This window comes from Drosophila biarmipes, chromosome 2L (assembly GCF_025231255.1).
Source record: "Drosophila biarmipes strain raj3 chromosome 2L, RU_DBia_V1.1, whole genome shotgun sequence".
Classification (NCBI taxonomy): domain Eukaryota; kingdom Metazoa; phylum Arthropoda; class Insecta; order Diptera; family Drosophilidae; genus Drosophila; species Drosophila biarmipes.
The window spans coordinates 19205407-19228915 of NC_066612.1; the positions used below are offsets into that span (position 1 = coordinate 19205407).

At 35.5% G+C, this 23509-nt stretch overlaps 1 protein-coding gene across 9 annotated transcripts in view; it reads right to left on the reverse strand.

The window, feature by feature from the left end:
* LOC108033763 (mucin-19) overlaps positions 1-23509 on the reverse strand; it is a 35543-nt gene that overhangs the window by 11627 nt on the left and 407 nt on the right. Inside the window, exons 1-2 of one of the 9 annotated variants that reach the window (XM_017108346.3) lie at positions 22858-23010; positions 20504-21385 (exon numbers count right to left, since the gene is read on the reverse strand). In XM_017108346.3, the coding sequence (XP_016963835.3) occupies positions 20504-21158 (655 nt within the window). In that variant the 5' untranslated portion in view covers positions 21159-21385; positions 22858-23010. The other 8 variants (XM_050885372.1, XM_017108345.3, XM_017108344.3 and 5 more) reach the window with 8 other exon arrangements.

Sequence of the window (23509 nt, forward strand, 5' to 3'; positions counted from 1 at the left end):
TAGGATAAGAAGTTTAGTTTTAAGAATTTCTTAAAACGGTGCACTGAAGCGGAAAATTGTACCGAATTTCAAATTCTGCCTCCTCCCGTATATTCCCACTACTCGACTGAAAAAGGCAAAAAACGACGATGACCTCCGCTGCCGTAAATAGTATACCCCCTCACTAAAAAAAAAAAAAAAAAAATTTGGTGTCATTGGAAAGCATTTTTCAAGCCCTTTCCAATGGTATAATTTTCTCTGTTCTAAAATAAAAACTGCACATTTTGAAAAAAACTCACAAAATTAAAATTTCACACCTTCGCGCACAAGCAGTCATGAGCAAGGACTCGAGGGTAGGGGTGAGATTCGGGTTCGTGGGTACGCACGTTCACTTTCTCCTGCTCATTCTCAGAAGATAACGAGGGGTCACAATATTTGAAATGCAATACAAAGGGAGGGTTCCGTGGAATACCAAACACACTGATTTTGGGATGAGTATACGCTTGCAATTAAAAACAACTCATACAAAACACATTTAAAACCGCCTAAAAAACCTCCGCAACCGCTTTTAATAGCTACTCTTAGCTTAAGGCTTAGGAAATTCGAATGGCTGCATCGCGACATCTTATGCCAATGCTGGCCCGACTTTAACTGACCATTTATTCATATCTTGCTTACACAGAGATTGCCTTTCCTTAACCTATGTCGAAGTTGCACACCTTCGATATTTACCTACATCCAGACCCCTCCTACACCACGTTCACCCCCGGTAACTTGTTATCAATCCTTATGTTCGTTTTCCTTCTAATAACCATTCTACTGGGGTATTGGGCTGCTCCTTTTGTTCGAGAACCAATCGGATTGGTTCTAGGAGTACAACATACCTGTATGCACTCCCTGTAGATGTCAACCTGTTAAGTGAACATTCTGGACTATAAAAATGACACCACTCAAATTGCTCAGGATCAGTTCTTCAAATGCCTCAGTACTGTATTCTAAAATAATTAGATCCACATCGGTCCTTGCAATCGCGCCTAACAATTCTAATCGTGCTTTTTACCTTTTAAACGAGTGGGTGAAAATTGTTAACAACATTACAACATATAACAATATATTTTTTGAATACAAATATTAAAACCAAAACCCTAAAAATGGAGTCATTCGTTGCTTGTGATTTGTGCACCAAAAATGTGGAGATGAGTGAGTTTGAAACTCATTATGCTCAGTGCTCAAAGCCTCGGAATGCCTTCGAGGTTTTAATGTGTAAATCAAAAATAAGGTGTGACTTATGCTCTACCTTAGTTCATAATTATGAATTTGACGAGCACTATCAAAATTGTAATGGACCTATAAATGCCTTCAATGTTTTAATGAATGCTGAAAAACGGCAACCCCAAAACAGAAGGCAAAATAATTTGGACGATCATCCCACAACATCATCAAATGCTCTCAAACGGATGAGAATGGATGAGGGTAAGGAAGTACTCAAACAAGGAAAAAAAGCTAAGATTAGCGAAAATACAAATGATTTAAAATTAGAACTTTTATGTCCTACTTGTGGTGATAAATATCTTGCATCAAGGGAACGTCAACATATATTGACCGATAAGCATAAAAATGCATCAGCCAGAGAAGTAAAAAATAATGAAAACATAATTCTTCTTAACTCTCAAACTGTTTTTCCTGTTAAATCATATCGAATCAATAGTACAGTCCAAAACACTATTGATTTAAAAGATTTTTATCAGCTTTGCCAAAAAAATATAATTGAAATTATAAAGCATTGCATGATAGAATATAGAGCCATTAAATTCAACCTAAGAGTTTATGGTACCTATATTAAACAAACAGACGAAGGAGTTACTGTTGAAACAACAAAACATTTTGGGACATCTTATAAATCTGTATACCAAAATGAAAGCATTATCGATGAACTTAATAAGGCAGTAGATAGCTTACTAGCATCGAGCAGTGAGTTTCAAGAAAAAGACTCTGGTTGGGCAATAAAAAATTTCAATTATTTTGAAATTACTATAATAAAGCTAGAAAACATTCCTGCTAGCGGATACATTCAGGCCCCGAAGAATATAAGAGCCCGAAATGCACTTATAAACGTACAGAATACTGACGTATTTTGTTTCAAATGGTGCATACTGGCATTCATAGCTAACAAAACTCATGAGAGTGCTACCTTTATAACAGCAAAGCAAAAAAAGTATTCACGAGAGAAAATGACAAAGCCCACAACTTACCACATTAATATTAATAATGAAATAATTGTATATGACGGAATAAGATTGGATTTTTCAGGAATCGAGTTTCCAATAACGAATAAAGGGATTATCCATTTCGAGAAAAATAATAAAGACTTCAGTATAAATGTTTATGAGATCGACGCTGATGGTGATAAAATTATCGGCCCAACGTTTAGAACCAAATGTATTCAAACCAACCACATCAATATATTGGGAATAAATAACGTAAACCAGGACAGTATGCATTACGCTTACATTACAAGTGTAAAAAGATTATGCTACTCACAGCATTCCAAGGCAAAATCAGGAGGATATTTTTGTGATAACTGTCTACAGTTTTTCACAGTTAACAATACTACCCACAACAAACTTGAATGCGGAAAAGTGGCCTCGTTTTACCCTGAACCAAACACTACAACTTCATTCAAGGGCTTTCATAAAAAATTATCTCCTCCGGTGGTGATATATGCCGATATTGAGGCTGTTCTTGAAAACTATAGAACATGCCTAAATTCGTCTTCAACATCGTCAACAACAAAAGTGCAGAAGCATACTGCATGTGCCGTATCATTTTATATAGCACATAAATATAATCCGGATCTTAATGAATTGTGGACATATGAAGGTATGTAAAAACAATAAATAATTAATTTCTTAGTATTTTAAAAACTAATTCAAATTTTGTATAATTTTATAGGCGCTGACTGCATACAAAAATTCTGCAAATCACTAAAGGAAAAAACTTCGAGCTTGTTTTACATGTACTGGTCGACCCCCAAAAACCCGATTGCTAGCACAATCCATGAACAGGAAGGAAATTGCTGTGCCTGTGAAAAGGAAATAAACGCTGACGATCTGGACAAATATTTTGATCAATTTTCTGGAAAATACATGGGTCCCATTCATAAAAATTGTAAGCCAAAGTACAAATTAAGTGATCCCTTCTTTCCTGTAGTATTTCATAACTTATCTAAATATGACATACATTTATTCATTACTGAATTAGAAGGAGACTTAAGCCCTATACCCTGTAATAAAGAGCTTTATATAGCGCTAACGCAGACAATTAAAATAAATGCATCAAATAGATATAAAATAAGATATATCGATTCGATTAGATTTTTAAATTCTAGTTTAGAAAAACTATCAAGCTACATGGAGGACAAAGATTTTAAAATTCTAAGTACTAAATTTCAGGGAGAAAAATTTAAGCAAATGCGTAGGAAGGGTGTCTTCCCTTACGACTATTTAGATAGTTTTGAAAAATTTGAGGATACCCAGCTTCCTGACATTGATAGTTTTTACAATTCTCTCAGCGAAGAAAATTGTAGTATAGATGATTACAATTTTGCACAAAAGGTTTGGAAAACTTTTAACTGTAATACTATAAGAGATTATATAAAACTTTATTTAGAAAGTGATGTTTTAATTTTGACCGATGTTTTCGAAAATTTTAGAAAAATTTGTCAGAAAATTTATAAGCTTGACCCTATTAACTATGTTACAGCTCCGTCAATATCTTGGGATGCTATGCTCAAGTATACTAATGTAAATTTAGAACTTATTAGTGACGGAGACATGTACAACTTTTTAAAAAGAGCGATAAGGGGTGGGTTAACTCAATGTACCCAAAGAATTTCTATAGCTAATAATAAATATATAACTAACTTCGATTCAAGTAAACCAAATAACTACCTCAGCTATATTGATGCAAATAATTTATATGGTTGGGCAATGAGTCAACCCTTACCGCTTTCAGGATTTAAATTTTTAAGTAATGATCAATTAGAATCTTTCGATTTCAAAAATATTTCTGCTGATGGAAATGTAGGATATATATTAGAAGTGGATTTAGAATATCCTACTGATCGGCATGACTCGCATAACTACTTGCCTTTCTGTCCAGAAAACAAAGTTCCTCCAGGAGGTAAGCAGCAAAAACTTATAGCTGATTTATCGAATAAAAGCGAATACATTATCCACTTAAAACAGCTTCAACTTTGTATACAGCATGGTTTAATTGTAAAAAAAATACATAGGGTTTTGTCTTTTACACAATCATGCTGGTTAAAGCCCTATATTGATTTAAACACTGATCAAAGAAAACTAGCCGAAAATGATTTTGAAAAAAATTTTTTTAAGTTAATGAATAATGCAGTATACGGCAAAACAATGGAAAATGTGGCCAAGCGTAGAAATATAGTATTAGTAAAACATTATAAATCAAGACAAAATTCGCCAGGCTTCAGGCAACGCATAGCTAGACATGACTTCCATAGCGTTGAGATATTTGGGACAGATCTTGCAGCGATTGAATCAACACCATCAAAAATTATGTATGATAAGCCAATATACATAGGAGTTGCTGTTTTAGAATTATCTAAATGGTTAATGTATGAATTTTATTATAATTTTCTATTACTTAAAAGTCCTTCTTCGAAAATAATTTATATGGATACAGATTCATTTATTTTATCTTCAGAGGAAGACTTTTACGAAACTATAAAAGAAAATCCTGAACGATTTGATACCTCAAATTATAAACTAGAAAACCAATTTAATATAGTTAAAGCTAATAATAGGGAACCTGGCAAAATGAAGGATGAACATGCAGGTAGGGTTATGACTTCTTTTGCTGGACTGAAGGCTAAGGCATACTCTTGTTTAGTTGATAAGGAAGGAAACGAAAACGAATGTATAAAAAAAATTAAAGGAGTTAAGAAATCGGTTATTAAAAAACTGAATCATGAAGATTATATAGAATGTATAAAATATAAAAAAACATTTTATGGATCCCAGCGAGTTATTCGAAGTAGGTCGCACATCCTCTATACTGAAATTATGAATAAAATAAGTCTTAATTATAAGGATGATAAGAGATATATTTTACCAGATAATTGTAATACATTGGCTCATGGTCATTATAATATTGAACATATATTAAGTAGTCAAAATTAGACCCGTTATTAAGTAAATGTTTATATTATAAGAATAAAAATTTGTAAATAAATAGATAAAAAATTAAACTTGTTATTGTTGCGTTTTATTACTTTAGCAGGTCATTTACAGATATCCATGAGTTGTGGCTGGAATCGAAACCGCTCCATTTTACAAGCACTTGATTATTTTTCCTTTTTAGTATTTTCTCTACTAGGAAAGCATTTTTGTCTTTCACTTTTTGAAGTTCCTCTTCATAAAATGACCCATTAATAGGGGTACCCATATAATCTTGTATTTCATATGTTACGGGGTATGTAGACTTGACTTTTAAAACTTTAAAAACTTCTGTGGTCCAATTAGGTTCGTATCCCTTCATAAATGCTCCCTTGTATTTACTTATTCTAACAAAATCACCTACTAAAAATTTATGTTTTGGAAATATTTTTGGTATATTATATACCGATTTTAAAATAAACTCTTCATTTTTCGTGCAGACATCTATAGGCTTCATTTTAATTGTTCGGTGATATGAATTATTGTATTGATTTACGAGATAATTGATGTTATGGATCCACTTATATTTACCCTGCATACTAAACATTTTCCACATACGATTTTTTAATGTTCTATTAAAGCGTTCACATATAGAAGCCTTGAGATGCGTATAAGTATGATAATGATTTATACCAAATTTATCCATTAATTTCCTAAAAGTGGAATTAAAAAATTCTTTCCCTTGATCTGACTGAATATTCTTGGGTGTACTTTTACTCTTTTTAAAAACAGATTTCATTGCCTCTGCTACATCCAGGGCAGACTTTGACTTAACTGCTTCGGCGTATGCATACTTTGAGAACGTGTCAATAACGGTCAGTAAATATCTAAAACCCTTATTTTCTTTCGAAAATGGTATCATTTCAACTAAATCAATTTGCCATGTGTCATTTATCCCTTTTTGAACGAACTTTCGCCGTATGAAGTTTTTTCTCGCTGCCTTATGAATTTCATCGACAACTTGTTGTTTGCTCATCTTAAGGTGTTGATTTATTAGTATTATTTTTTATTTGATGACGATGGTTGCTTAGTCAATAATGCTTGCTTATATACAAGAACATCCCTTTTTATTTCTGAACGCATCTTTTTTGATATTTCAAAACATAATCGTGTTAAATCTATTTGCACATCCTTATCATAGGTACCTTCTAAATCAGATAGTTGAATATCAAATTTTTGTAAAGATACACACTTAGGAATAATATGATTATTGTAAAGATATATTACTTGCTGTCTTAATATGGAGTTCCAACATAAAAATGTAGTAAAAAATATGCCTAATCTTAGTAATGATCTCCAGGACTCAGAATCAAACTCAATTTTGTTACCATACTGATTAATCACAAAAACGTACTGATTATCTGATTTCCTAAATCTAAAGTTACATTTTATGGAGTGCAAGCACGGATGATCAATAATTGTATCAGGCATCAAGAAGTCATACTGGTCCAGCTTCAACTGAATAAATTCCTTATACGTAAGAAGTTGCATCCATTCGTCTTTGTCAAATCCAATGAAATTATTTTTACTTTGCTGCATCCAAACCATCGGCAAAAATTTTCGAGTAGTTGACAGACCACATTTCAATTTTAAGTTATGAACAACATAATACTCGAATCCAAAAATGACTTCGTGGTCCTGTTTCTTTCGAGAAGTTTTATTTCTTTTAGTTACACACATGTCCATCAGGTAAGACTACTTCAAATAAACTGTAAATATGTTCTAGTCTTACCGGTATATAAAGGAGAAAGCCCTAGCAAGCACACCCTCAGTTGATTAAAAAATCTCAACCAATGATGAACACAGTCGATCGTAATTCAAGCATTATAGTAGATTTTCAATATGTACTTGGTAACAACAAACAAGTTTTCGTTAAGGAGCTGGCGTTTATGCCTGCTGGAACTGTTATACCTAATTTTTTCCATTTCAAACCGCCATATAACATAAAAGAATTGGATAATGGAGCTCTTAAGCAGCAGCACCTTAACCAGCAGAACATAAACGGATTGGATTGGTCAGCTGGAGATATTCCATACACAAGTCTTGAAGAAATACTCACACCACTCAATAAGTATCACACAGTTCTTGTTCGTGGTGAAATTAAAAAGAATTTTTTAATCAAGTATTTATCAACAAACATTATCGATATAGATATCGGAAGAAGTTTAACTCAACTACCCAATTTTTTTACGAATTGTAGAATACACAAGAAAAAACTTCCACTTCGATGTTCATTAAATAATTTATTTAAGCTGTTTGTATTCTTAGAAAACACCAATTATGAAATATATAGTAATGGTGACACATGTGTTTAAAATTTAGTAAAAAGAAATTCATGGTCCTATCAGGTTGTCTCTTATTATGGATTCTTTTAAGAGATTTTTTGGAAATGATCCCCGTAAAAATGGATACACGCAACTTATTTATTGTAATTATTGCGGATCTGATACTCATTTCGAGAAGAACTGCTCCAAGAAACGCGATCAAGTGAATATTAATAAAACCTAATATAACTTAAAAACATTATATAAGCAATTAGTAATAATATAATATATTAAAATTCATTCCGAATAAAAAAATTTTTTTAATAAAAAATGTTTACACAATTTATACATCCTTTTACAATGCTTATTTGTGGACCCTCAGGATCGGGAAAAACAACCTTTTTAGAAAATCTAATCACCAAAAAGAATGATCTTTTTAATATTTCAATAGATCGAATTATTTGGTGTTATGCAGAGGAGAGTGCCAAGCCCAATTTCGAAAAGATTGAATATTTTAAAGGAGTCCCTGAAACAGTTGAAAATGAAACGAATGAACCAATTCTTTTAATATTGGATGACTTGATGATGGGAGCCTTTAATAAAAATGTGTGTGAGCTGTTTACAAAAGGATCACACCATAGGAATTTATCAGTAATAGTGGTAACTCAGAACATATTTCATAAATCTTCGCACACCAGAGATATTTCACTAAATACCAAATACATTGTTGCTTTCAAAAATCCTCGTGATAAGCTTCAATTTCAATGTTTAGCAAGACAAATTTACCCAGAAAACCCCACGGAGCTATTTAGAATATATAAAGAAGTAACGGAGCAACCTCACGGATATTTACTTATTGATCTCACTCAGGGCATTAACGATCTCTTAAGATTTAGATCTGACATTTTTAATTCAGAATATTCTGTGTGCTATTCAAATGAAAATGGTTTACAAAAAGAGCCTAAATCGCTTGAAAGCGAACAAACATTTATTGTATGTGCTCAAAAAGGCCGACAATAGACTACGTAAGGCAATTATAAGCAATAGTAATAGTGACCTGGTAAAAACAATAGTAGAGATTGTATTGAACACATTACAGGGAAACCATAAAGTTACTAAATCCCATCTTAATGCTCTAAAAAAGTATAAAAATGCATTGCGCTACCTTTCGTGCCCAAAACGTACATTAAACTCTAAGAGAAAAGTCCTTATTCAAAAAGGGGGATTTCTACCGATTCTAATAACTTCATTGCTTTCTGGAATTTTTGGAAAACTATTAAAAAATGATTAAGAATAAACATAATTTAAGCAAAGTAATTTTAATGCATCCTAACAGCTATCAGAAATTGATAAACAATGATAGAGGAAATGAATTAATAAATATAAAATTTTTACCAATATTAAATAATAACAAAATAAGTGATTTCGATAAATGGATCAAAATTCGTCAAGAATTAAGTTACTATCAAAACAAAAAACGTAATAAATCATGGAATTTTCAAAATGAACAAAAAGCGAATCCTATTACAACCAAAACAATTGAATCCCAAACCACTGATTGGATTGATATAAAACCCAGCACATCAAAATCAACATCAAAGTACGATCACTCACGTCCGGAAAAATTTGAGTTTCCCGATTTACCACCTGAAAGTGATAATGAGGATTTTAGTTCAAATACAAAAGAAAATGTTGTTTCAGATAAACGAAAAGTGAGTGATACCTCTTTTTTAGATAGTGAAACAGATAAAAAGAAAATAGGATTAGAGAAACCAGTGCTCAAAGCGAAGCTTAATGAACGACAACGCAAATTCAAAGCAAAACTACAAAAATTAAAAACGGAAACTTTACCTTATCAAAATTTTAAATATGTAACAGGACGTGAAAGGTTAATGCGATCGGTTAGAACAAAAAATCCAGTACAAACTGGTAAAAATAAATTAAATTGGATTTCGTATCATTAACTTCCATAAATATCAAATATGGGTTATTTAAATGAGATTTTTATCACATTGTTAAGTAACGACTCAATGAATGTATTTCCTGACAACGTAAAGTGTGCATTTACAAACATTGTTAACATTCCAGAAGACATGAACGATGACTGGGAAGTCGGTATTTCAGACATATATTTGAATAATTACATTAAATATACACCTAACCAAGATAAAAATGTCGTTGAAGAAACCGAGTTTGTTAGTCTTGTAAATGCTGAAACATTTAGGTATAAAAATGTATCCGTTAAAACGAATATTCCTGAAAATGGATTGATTTTTATTTACACTGACATAATAAAACCAAGGTCAGTAGGTAGTAAAAGACCGCGATGTCTTCGTGTAATGCATTATAATGGAAAGGAAAGAAATATTCAATTTAAAAATATTGAATATTACCCTTTGGACATATGGTCGCCAAATGAAATCTCAATACTCATTACTGATTCCAATGGATATAAGGTACCATTTGAAACTTCAGCTGTTCCCATTTTTGTTACTCTTCACTTTAGAAGAAGAAGAAGGTCAGGACTATAAATAATGCATACCCAAATGTTATTTATTTAGAACCAAAATAGTCATCATGGTGAAATCTTATCAGGATTATTATGTAAATCAGTGTGGTGGGGGCTTAAGCAACATCGGAAGTCTTTACATATCTCCGCATATAGTGCAACAAGGACGAGGAATAGGAAATTTTTTTAGCGGTCTTTTTAATTACATAAAACCACTTTTTCTTTCGGGCATAACTGCTATAAAAAATCAGGCTGCTGAGACTGGTAAGGCTGTAATCAATGAATTTGGGAGAAAGCCTTTAAGAAATATAATTCAAGAACAAAGTAAAATTGCTTTACAAAATCTTTCAAATAAAGCAATTGATAAAATTACCCGTTTTCAAAGTGGAAGTGGAAAAAGAAATAAAAGGCTAGGTAATAAGAAAAAACGACTTCATTATACATCTAAACGACCACGTAAACATACCCAAACGCAACATAAAAAAAAAAAATCAATAAGAAAATTAAATATTAAAGATATTTTTTCTAAAGCAAAATGAGTACGCATATCGAATGTATGAAAAGTGAATTAGATTTGTTTGCGGCACACCCCACGCAAAGTTCTATTCTAAGAACTGAAGAAGTCTCATACAACCCAATTGCTTCTTTGGACGGTGCCTCTTCAATCGAATTTGTTTGCTTGGGAAATGGTGAAACGTATCGAGATTTATCCAGTGTTTATTTACGACTTGTTGTGCAACTTAAAAAAAATGATAACAACAGCATTGAAGGAAATGCTGTTGGTGTTGTAAACAATATTCTACATTCAATATTTAGAAGTTCGTCCGTTTATTTAAATAATATACTGGTATCGCAAAGTGATAATAATTATCACTATAGAGCGTATTTGCAAACAATTTTAAACTATGGGAGTGACGCCTCTGAAAGTCACTTGGCCTCCCAAGGTTATTTTCCCAATTTTGGAAGAATAACAGCAGGGAAATATGTTTATCCGGACTCGAATGAAACCCTTAAAAATATGTTTCAAAATAGTAACAAGGTTGAGTTATTCGGAAAAGTTCATGGAGATATTTTCAATCAAACCAAACTGCTTGTTAACAATGTTGATTTAAGAATCAATTTCAATATTGAAAAAACAGCGTTTTATTTAATGGAAACTGGTACTGAATCAAATTTAAAGATACTTGAAGCACAACTTTTCATGAACCACATAACAGTTAACCCAAGCATTTTATTGGCTCATCATCATGTTTTACAAACAAAAAATGCTCTGTACCCATTCAGCAAGGTTGAAGTCAAATCATTTACAATATATCCGGGCAACAACACACTGTCGATAGACAACGCAGTTATTGGTCAAATACCAAATTTTCTGGCCTTTTGTATGGTTAAGAACCGCTCATACTCAGGAAACCGAGGCTTAGACCCATTTCAATTTGAACATTTTAAAATTCAACGCTTTAACCTATTGGTTAACGGAGTTCAAGTTCCTTCCCAGGCTCTGGAGTTCGATTACTCGAACGCTGAAAAGGTTCAGAGCTCAAGAGGTTATAATATGCTTTTTAGATCATGTGGAATTAAACATTACGATCGTGGACTACAAATTACCAAGGAAATGTTTGATTCAAACAGTTTTATATTAGCCTTTGACTTAACTGCTGATCAATCAAATTCAACTATATGTTCAAATTTAATCTCTCAAGGTACTATAAGAATCGAAGGAAGATTTTCGGAACCACTTGCTGAAGCAGTTACTTGCTTGGTATACTGTGAATACGATTCAATGATTGATATTGATAAGCATAGAAATATTCGTACGCTCTTTTAAAATGAATACTTTACAAATTGAATATTTTCTTTCTAAGCATTCAAAGACAAAATCTATTTTTAAAGGAGTTTTTCCTTCTGATAGGTTACCAAAAACTATTTTAAAGTATCCCGCACTAATAATTGCAAATACCGACACTTCAGATCAACCTGGAACTCATTGGATTGCATTTTATTTTGAAAGTCGTAGGTCAGCAGAATTTTTCGATTCATATGGTCAATATCCCCAGAAAAAAGAATTTTTAATATTTTTAAAATCTAACGCTTATAAATTTTGTTTTAATAAGCAACAACTGCAGGGATACTTTTCTAACACTTGCGGACATTATTGTATGCTGTTCGGTCTTTTTAAAAGTAAAAAGAAAACACTAAATTCTTTTTTAAGAAAATTCAAGAAAAACGACTATTCATTTAATGATAAATTAATAATAAAAATGTTTAAGAACCATTTTAAAAAATAAAAAACATAAAAACATATATATATTTAGGTAAAATTAAATCGTTTTATTTATGGTTTTGGAGCAATACGTTTGTTTAACTTATAATATTTAATCATTAGACTAAGGGCTTCCTCTTTCAGTGCAGGCAGCATATGACACTGACATGTGTCTGGTCCAGATGAGGCATCATCGTCGCTCCAGGGACAAAGTTTATAATGGAATCCAAACTTCGAATGGATCAACTCTTTTTCCTCTAAATCCTCCAAAGTAGCTTTTAGGAACTCCATCCTTTGTAGGTGTTGCTCGAAAAGCATGCCTTCAAATTGCATCAAGAATAGTTCTATCTGTTGAGCGTACATTTTTAAGGACAACTATTTCTTTTTGAGACTGATTTAAGACTGTTGTTGGATTTAAAAACTCAGCTCTTTTTATTGAAGAATCTTATTTACTTTACTTATTTACTGATAAAAATTCAATTTGAGCACAACTAAATCTGTTCAGATCTTTTCCTTTATATACCATATGAGTTATTCCATTCTCATTTAATTTCCTAAATGGTGTCTTTGTAGAAAATTTGTTCACATAACTTTTAGGTAGAAATATCCAAACATCTTTATCGTCCTTATCAGTTAAATATAGAGCTATTTTAGTTCCATATGGTGTCTTTTTCAGCTTACATCCAGTGATCTTATACTTAAATCCAATACATAGATTTTCAATTTTTGTGTAGCCAATCACAGGCTTCACGTCATTTAAGGTCTCTAAGAAGTCCTATAAAATTCAACAAAATTAGGTGATAAAGTATTTACTTTTAATTTATATGCATACCATTTTTGATTAGCGTAAGTTTGGATTCGTCGTGCACTAGTACCTAACTGTTGTATACTAATTCTTTAACCAGAAATTACATGGTCTTTTATACTTGTCAAAAACTATACACTTCTATCAATTCATGTGGAGTAAATGAGATAACAATATGTCTTCATTATATGCACCAAAATACTTATTCAAACTATGTAATACTTGAGAATAAAGTTAGAAATACATATCAGTATGTCTATCTCTTTTTATATTTATATAAATCTTTCAATAGCGTTAAAATAAAGATAGTATATATAACGTAAGAATTGTCCCTCAAATGCTATATAAGATAAATTTTTTATAGAAAAGTCAGTTTATTTTTAAAAACATCGAAATGGTGAAGTACCATTGCGAGTTGTGTTCAGAAACAAAATCCTTTACTACTCGCAGCGGTCTAAAAGGGCACACATTAAAAATACACAACTTCGCCTATCAGAAATCTAAATCCTCCTTTTATTATTGTTATTTCTGTCCTAAAGTACGGAAAATTTGGTTGCGATACGACTTTAATATGCATCGTCTATTGGTTCACAACGCAGAGCTAAAAAGTATTTGTAAGGCAAAGAAAAATTGTTCAATAAATAAAAAACAATTATAAGCCCTCAATTTTAAAATAGTTTTTACTTTATTTTTCTTTATGCATGGTGTATTTATAATTAAAAAGTTAAGAATCTAGGTCAAATAAAACATCTAGTAATGCGTCGTCATCTCCATCATCCAGCAAAGTTAAATAATGGTTAGTCGGTGGCGGTTGAGGTCCCATAAGTTCTTCAAAGATGTGGTCGTCGTTAGGAAAAACCTCATCTTCTGTCCTGGATAGGTCGTCGTCCAATTGAAATTCCTGTGCGCACTGAAATACATGTTCACCTTCTTCGTGTGTGATAAGGGATTCCAAGAAAGCCTGCGTAGTAGTCCCCAATGGAAACTGGCTCCACTCAAGAGACTCCAATCCTGGGTCCCTATTTTGGGTCGACGATGCAGCCGGTTGAAATACGCTTTGTAGAAGGCGATCAACCGAATCTTCTGCTTCGGAAACCTGTACAAGTTCCAGATCCGAGTTTTCGATTATTTCGAGATCAGAATCTTGCGTGGGTGGTAATTCCGGGTTGTCAATCTCAACCTCGTTTTCCGAATCGATAAATTCTACGGTTAGATCCATAGGTATGCAGTACTGAGGCATTTGAAGAACTGATCCTGAGCAATTTGAGTGGTGTCATTTTTATAGTCCAGAATGTTCACTTAACAGGTTGACATCTACAGGGAGTGCATACAGGTATGTTGTACTCCTAGAACCAATCCGATTGGTTCTCGAACAAAAGGAGCAGCCCAATACCCCAGTAGAATGGTTATTAGAAGGAAAACGAACATAAGGATTGATAACAAGTTACCGGGGGTGAACGTGGTGTAGGAGGGGTCTGGATGTAGGTAAATATCGAAGGTGTGCAACTTCGACATAGGTTAAGGAAAGGCAATCTCTGTGTAAGCAAGATATGAATAAATGGTCAGTTAAAGTCGGGCCAGCATTGGCATAAGATGTCGCGATGCAGCCATTCGAATTTCCTAAGCCTTAAGCTAAGAGTAGCTATTAAAAGCGGTTGCGGAGGTTTTTTAGGCGGTTTTAAATGTGTTTTGTATGAGTTGTTTTTAATTGCAAGCGTATACTCATCCCAAAATCAGTGTGTTTGGTATTCCACGGAACCCTCCCTTTGTATTGCATTTCAAATATTGTGACCCCTCGTTATCTTCTGAGAATGAGCAGGAGAAAGTGAACGTGCGTACCCACGAACCCGAATCTCACCCCTACCCTCGAGTCCTTGCTCATGACTGCTTGTGCGCGAAGGTGTGAAATTTTAATTTTGTGAGTTTTTTTCAAAATGTGCAGTTTTTATTTTAGAACAGAGAAAATTATACCATTGGAAAGGGCTTGAAAAATGCTTTCCAATGACACCAAATTTTTTTTTTTTTTTTTTTAGTGAGGGGGTATACTATTTACGGCAGCGGAGGTCATCGTCGTTTTTTGCCTTTTTCAGTCGAGTAGTGGGAATATACGGGAGGAGGCAGAATTTGAAATTCGGTACAATTTTCCGCTTCAGTGCACCGTTTTAAGAAATTCTTAAAACTAAACTTCTTATCCTACACATAAATTTTATTGGGTGGCCTTTAGATATAAACCCTAAAAAGTGTTCCCAATAAGAAATTTAAAACATAAACCTTAAAGTGATTCCACTAGCTGACTTTTCTATACACCCCCGTCTAACTTTATCGTAGACAAAAACAATTTCGATATCCTCAGCCCTAAAAAGTGATCCTATAAGTCTTATACAACTTTAACATTAAAGTGATTCTTCAGCTCATTTTTCCTAGACAAAGGAATTGTATAACATATAAGAAAAACTAGAGTATAAGACCGCAGCGGCGGTCATCGCAGCGGCAGTCTCGGCAGCGACCAAACCTCCGCTGCGAAAACCGCCGCTCCCGTATATTCCCACTACTCGACTGAAAAAGGCAAAAAACGACGATGACCTCCGCTGCCGTAAATAGTATACCCCCTCACTAAAAAAAAAAAAAAAAAAATTTGGTGTCATTGGAAAGCATTTTTCAAGCCCTTTCCAATGGTATAATTTTCTCTGTTCTAAAATAAAAACTGCACATTTTGAAAAAAACTCACAAAATTAAAATTTCACACCTTCGCGCACAAGCAGTCATGAGCAAGGACTCGAGGGTAGGGGTGAGATTCGGGTTCGTGGGTACGCACGTTCACTTTCTCCTGCTCATTCTCAGAAGATAACGAGGGGTCACAATATTTGAAATGCAATACAAAGGGAGGGTTCCGTGGAATACCAAACACACTGATTTTGGGATGAGTATACGCTTGCAATTAAAAACAACTCATACAAAACACATTTAAAACCGCCTAAAAAACCTCCGCAACCGCTTTTAATAGCTACTATATTTGAAATTGGGAATATGCGAATCTCTTGGATTAGAGTATGTTCGTCGATTCGTTGCTATCGGTCCCGCTGACAAATGACTAAGCCTATACAAACATTGTGGAATCGCGTGCCACGGTCCGACTGCGTCTATTAAATGCCTTTTCAATTTTTTATTATTCTATTGATTTTTGTGCCTTTTTCGCCGCTGCCGCTGACGTTGCTGATTCTCACAAAAGTCAAAGCAAAAGTCGATTGTACAAATAGGGAAAAGCCATAAGTAAGCGAAAAGCACTCACAAGAGATACGGCAAAATTGTCCAATTAAATTGCTGTTAATTTAGTGCTAAACATTTACAATGTCTGAAACTTGTTCTCGCCGCTTTTTCATCTCTTTATGATTTCGATTTCGATTTATTTAGAGTTGGCAACACATAAACAAAGGGGGCTTTAAAGTTCCAAGCCGGGGAGCCAAAGAATTCGGTCGCAGATTATGTAATCCAAGAAAATTATATACAGAAAAAATAGATTAGATATAGACTAAATTCAGTATGAAACTATATTACTGTAAGACTTAAAAATAACATTGGACCATACAGCTTGTTTGGTTTGATAATCCCCACTTGATGTTGTTGCCTAAATCTGTTTTATGCATTTTCAATAGTATCTTTGGTTTAAAAAAATTACTTTATTTTTAGCTGAAGCTGGATTAAAATGTTTTAGCTCCATCTCTACAAAATCTTTGGGCCTTATCTTTCGAAAAGTGAGTTTCGCAGTCTCAGTCATTGCTGTTCCATCCAACCTGTTTTCGAAAAAGTCTCATTCTCATATCGCAGTATTGATATCAACCTGCTGGCGTTGACTTGAACTGACAAATCGACTGCCTGACCGTCGGTCGTTTGTCATTATCGGGTGCCGATTCCCAGCCCAGAGTAGACGAAGGGTTTTTTTGACAAAGATAAGAGTCTCTCACAAGCTTCAGCCAAATAAACAAGGGAAAAAATAAAAAGTCCGCCTTAAATCGGCCGTAAACACGCACCGAAATTTGTAAATAAATGTGTGATGTGAGGCGGGAGCGAGTTTCATTTTACCAAAATGCAAACATTTGCTTTATTTACGAAAAGCTTACTCATATCTGCTCGTCTTTGTCCGTCGATTCCGGCTGTCCGCCAGCGGTCTTAATTTTCTTTATACCCTCTTAGCTTGCCTGTGCTTTGCTTTGTTTTTGAATCGCATAAATTAATTACACCGCCAGTGCACACTAATCGAGCTCGTGACATTTTGCACAGCAATTGATATTCTAGTTATTATCTTTCATGTCATTGACTGCTCGGCTGGATTGAGATTGCCAGCGAGCGAATGTGAATTTATTTCGAAATTCGAAAGTCAATAGTCTTCGCAATTAAATTATATTAACAGTCCAATTTTATAATTGATAACTTTAAGGAAGAAAAACACAATCAACAGGAAAGAATTTAGTAAATTCAATTCGCCCAGGTGTCTCCAAATCGTAGAAATTGATCAAGGTTTTGACTTTTTTTTAAATAAAATATATTTCTTACTCCCAGTTTTTGGCTATCGTAAATAAATATTATAAAAATGTTAAATAGGTTCGAGTATCTGTAACTAATTACACGGCTTCCAAAGAACACTCTCTGTTTGCAACGCAGCAATAGATAATACAAACACCCCAGTATTCAATACAATATTATATAAGACTCAATGGTAGCCCCTTTAATTCCTTGGTAAGTAAATATTTAAATGCATATTTTGACCTAGATTAGGTCTCGGATCGAGGTTATTTACTGGGTTTGGACCTTCTACAGATAAACCAGGGAAGTGCCTGGGATTCCTATTTGCACAGATGTGCAATTGTGTGGTTGTAGCTATCATTTTCCTTTCTTTCCCTGCCAGAATGTCTGTCTGTCATAATGCCTTCTCTGCGGACTTCGCTTTTAGTGCTTTTGTTTTAGTGACAACGATGACATCACATAGTTTCTACACCCACAATGTGAAAAAAGCAACGAATGCGAGTGCAAACACAAAGACACAAACAAAGGCAAGAAAGGAATCGAAGTAAACAAACAAATGTACAAGCAGACAAGTAAAAACACACAATTTACATATCAGTCTGGGTGTCACCTACACGGAGGTAAAAACAAATGGAGCCAAAAATAAGACTAACAAGTGAATCGACTATCAGGTACCCTCTACTCTGCCAAGAGCCTTGTAAAATACATATATATATAAGTATATACTGAGGTGAATAATATGGGAACCAATATTAAGAACACGAAGTGTATCTACTATGGGATACCCTCTACTATGCAATCCAATTTTAAAATAAACATGGTAAACTATTATTGGAATAAAGGTCAAGGACAACAGGTGACCCAACAAATACCACGTATGTTCTTAGGCAGTTTTAAAAACAAAATTTTTACAGAACATAGATGTGGTCGGTTAAGTAACTCGACTAGCAGATACCCTTAACTCCACAAAGTGTTATCTATGATTTCAAAACAACGTTCCAAATGCGATCATAATGGGATTTCCAGTAATAAAAATAGCTGTTTGATCAAAAATCTCGCTCTCTTACATACTTATCGAACACAACATACCCATCAACCCATCGAGCAGCCGGTGTAAAAACAGAACGGCGCAAACGTTCAAACAAATTGACAGACACTCCGACGAGACGAATGACGGGCACAAAGCGGAGCCCACGATTGGCGTCCAAGGCAAAGTTGAAGCGGCGCAGAAAAGAGCAAAGCAAAGGCAAAGGCAAGAGCGAAAAGCAATGCCGGTCAAAAGAAACGGTGAACAAATAGTAAAATAACAATAAACATGTGAGGAGCAGCTTGGAGCAAGCTGGAAAGGCAGAGCAACAAAAAGCACGAAAAACGAACGAAACCGTATCTTATCAGCAATTTCTGTTATCGCTGACGTGAAAATAACAAACAACAAAATCAAAGGAAGCTTCAAAGCAATAGCACACATCGAATTTTGGTGAGGCAGACGATTTAACGGCCGGGGATTGAAAACAAATTGAAAACTCTTCAAAACAAAGTAATTGCGATTTGTCATAGGTATCTTTTCGTTGCTATTAGGATAAGCAACAACCCAAAGATATATGTGTATTATTTATTGTTTACCTAGTTATTGTGCACAAAGACCAAGTATGAAAATATTCTATGGAGTGGAGTAGCTATGAGTTTAAGTGAGAGAGTCGTAATTATAAATAAAAACAAAATGCCTGTTTGTTTTTAATGGTCAGAAAATGTTTCCAATTCCCGTAATCCACAAGGATCACTAGATGAAAATCGTTCTGATAGTCAGAACTACTTTTCCCATGCATGGAAAGCGAACATAAATTTGGGAATGTAAGAATCAGAAGAATTTTCAGTCAAGCACCTGTTGCGCATGTTTTTGACACTTTGTTGGCGCCGCCAACACAAATTTTATGGAAAAATCTCTGCCTTTGGGAATGCACCTGCTCTCTTCCTGAATTCGCCTGCAATCCGGTTTCTTTGTGCTTGGCAACAGCAGCGGATTATTGTCGTTCCGTAGTACGCATTTATCGGATGCAGCGCTTTCTCTATTCACCTCCCCGTAGGTGTCACAACATTTCTGCGCATTTAACCGACTTGGCAACCACCCATATCTCTTTCCCATTCTTCTCTTGAAAATCTATTTCACTTGATATTGGCTGACAGATCTCTCGGATCCTTCTTGCGCCCGCATTACATGCGTAAAAATATATTGCTTTAATTGAACGAATTTACAGGAAGTGAAGTGGAAGCGGCCAATGTGTCTCGAGTTCCGCTTCCGTGTTTGAGTTTCACCGCCTATGATAAGATCGAAAGCACGAATCCCAGTGGGTTTGTAGAATGACAAATAGGCAACTAAACGCTGTGCACATGAAAATTAAAGCTCCAGTTTCCGCAGCAACGCCCAGTCTTACAAGCTTAAGTCACTTGTTTCTAGTGCTGGTGGACCATTATTCGTAGCAAGCTTCTGATATTTTATTGTTACCTTTTGCAAAGTAATAAAAAATCCGAATTCAAACTTCCAGAATCAATGTGATTCCAATATTGTTTCTGGTGATATAGCTAACAAGCTATTCAGTTAGTCAAAATTGACTTTTTCGGTCAACCATTTATGATCCCATAAAAGTCATACAAAATAGTTCTTACGATATCGAACAAATACATTGGGTAATACTAGTACTAGCAATATTCGATATGAAGATAACACATACGACCTTTGTTCTCATTGGGATCTAGGAAAATTTCGGGCGAATCTCAGGGGAAGTGTACTCAAGTCCCTCTACATGTTTTCCCTCAAGAGCGAGTTACACCCTCGCAAAACAATTTGATATGATCCTCCTACCCTCCCACCCTTGGATTAAGTTACTTTCACTAGTATCCCATTGCAAAACGTACCTTGCTTCCAAGGATTGGCCGGCTCCAGGTAGCCGGTGACCAGTTCGTTATCCGGAAACGAGACGCGGCGGGCGATGGACGAGGTGAGCGAGCTGTCCGAGGATTTCCGCTGCAGCAGGCTGGGTGCCGTCGATAGGATGATGCCCCTCATGGGCAGGCCCATGGGTGCTGCAGTCCCTCCGCCTCCACTGCCTCCGACTCCGGAGCCCACGAAATCCGGGCACATGGTAGAGCCGGGATTGGAGGCCAGGGAATCGGTGCGCCATACCGCCGTCTGCTTGGCATCGTGGTATATCTTGATCTTCTGGCGTTGCTGCGTTCGCATCTGGGCATCGAATGCGGGCGATTCTGCGGCAGCAGCGGCATTCGAAGGCGCAGCAGCCGCAGCAGCCGCGTCAGCTGGTTCTGCCAGTTCCGTCCGCTGCTCTGCCACAGCTGTGGTCGTTGGTGTCGGCGGCTGCGGCAGCGGCGGCGGCGGCGGTTGACCCTCAGCTGTTGCTTTTATTTCCTTTACACCAGCTGATGGCTCTGCCCCTGCTGCGGCAGCAGATGTTGCAAAGTGCGCTGCGAGTGCAATTGTTGGCTCCGTTCCATTGCCATCGGCTGTGGTTGCTGTTGTCTTTGGCTCTGCATTGTCGCGATTGTTGTGCAACATTGTTGCTAGGCGTTTTCGATTGCTGCTGTCGTTTTCAAGTTTGTCGCTCGTTGCAGAATATCTCGAATTTGTTATTTATTTTTTATGCTTTACATTTAAATCACTTTTTGTACACACCCTTGATATCGTTTGTTTCTCGCTTATTTGTTTGTTATTTGTGCTCCGAACGTGCGCTTCCCGCTTACATTTTTGGAGAGCTTTTTATCAAATATGTATTTATTTCAGCACTGCAAAATGAATAACAAATTAAGATTACTTTGAATCAAATAAGCATTCTGAGTGTTTTGTATGCCGTTCGCCTACAGTTTGAAAGGCGATAAAGTAGTGTTCGAATTTGTCAAACGCATCGAATAATCAGGCGGGGGCCAGTTTACAAAACACAAAAAATTTTCCGCTCGAAAATTTCCACCGCCACAAACGCACTGTGGAACTGACAGCCACTGATGGGGCCATAAATTCGATATATTTTTTCTACGCATTTTTTTGTAATATTGTATTTTTATATTAAATTATATATTATTTTCATTATTGTTATATTTATATTTTTAGTTATTTTATATTATTTTAGTAATGAGCCTAAAAGTGTTTCGTGCTGATGAAACACTTTTATTATTTCACTCTGTTAAATCACTATATATTCTTTAGACTTCCTGCGTATTTGCCGTTTTTTTCGAGTTATTTTATTGAAGCTTGGGCTTCTCATCGCTATAGTTTCAACCCAAAAATTAGTAATTATTTGATTTTTTTAAAAGTACAATTAAAAGGGGTATTTCGTTTCAAATGCCTTACAAAACATTCAGATTTTAGAGTAGTTGAAAAAAATAACTTCAACCTAAAAGTGTTGGTGACTGATCGAGGACAAAAGTGGTACGGTGGGATTCTCGCTACCCCACTGTGCAATGTTAAGTTTGAAAACAAGAGGAAAACAAATATTAAAAAGAGACTCTGAGCAGAGCACACACACAACACGCTCTCTGGGCGAAGCAAGAGAGCATAAGAGAATGGCATAAAAAACATTACCTAATTGTTATTGTTTTTGTTTGCCTGGCCATAGAAGAGAGGCAGAGAGGAGAGAGCGAAAAGATGAAGAGGGAAAAGCGAGAAAAGCCAGTCGCCAGACTGTTTGCGATTGTTGTTTGTTATCGTTTTTCCCCTCTGCACTTTTCGCATTTTTGTTTACCTCACCAGGTTGCCTTTCTCTCACGCGCCTCGTACGAATGTGTGTGTTGTGTTGTGTGTGCTTGCGCCTATGTGTTCGTGTGTGGGGGAATAACACGCGCCCTGTTGCATGCAAAACACAAATTAAAAGGCAAATTGCAATTGGTAATTACAGGCAGTCGAAAGGGACAAACAATTGCACGCTGCTGCTCGATTTTCCTCGAATTTTGTTTTAGAATAAATACATCAATTACGTCACGCATGTCGTTGTGCGTTGGTTGGGAGGACACAGAGTTGCTGTTGTTGTGTTCGCAGTTTTCCTGCGATTTCCGCGTTGCGTAGTTTGTATCTGTTGTTTTCACACAATTAGATGTTGTTTTAAAGCACTCCGACATGGCACATTTTCAATCTCTTCCCTTGCTTTTTTGTTATACAACTTTGTCCGAAGGATTTTCGTGTGAGCTGCCAGTCAGCAGAAGTGGCGTTTAATTGGGCATTTAACCGAGCCGTGCTCCATTCAGCCTAGCATTCAGCTACCAACGTTTAGGCATCCGCACCCAACAACAACCGATCACAAAGACGTTGAAAATGCGAAAGATAGAAATAGAAACCGAGTTGCGCATTTTCGTGCTGGCCAACGAGTGGCGTTGCCGGACTGTTGCCAGGCGAGTTGATGATAAGGGACTATGCTGAGAAATTCACGAATACCTGTAACTTAAATAGGTCATGTTAAACCCGCACATCAGAAAATGTGTTGCAATGCGAGAAGCACAGAGCTTGTGTGCTCCTAAGTTTAAGTCAGTTACGTTTAAACGTGGCACTGCAACCAGTCTTTAATTTCAATCAGTTGAAACAAATCAGTGATGAAGAAAGCACTTGTTTACGCATTAAAATGTCCACATAAATACTTTACAAGCTGAAAAATGGCGACGTGTGAACCACTCTTAACTCTCCCAACAGTCTGGCAACCCATCCACTTGTGCTCTTTTCACTCTCGCTCACTCTCCCTTAAATCGCCCGAAACATACAACATCAAAACAATAAGTTTGTGTACACATTCACGTTGCTTGTTAATTGATGCTCGCACTAGTTGTTTGTTTTAATTGCACGTTTTTAATTATTATTTAGATTATCGGACAAATCACGCAAAACCAGCCGCTGCTCTCTTTGCCCCTCTTGTATGGTATGCCAAC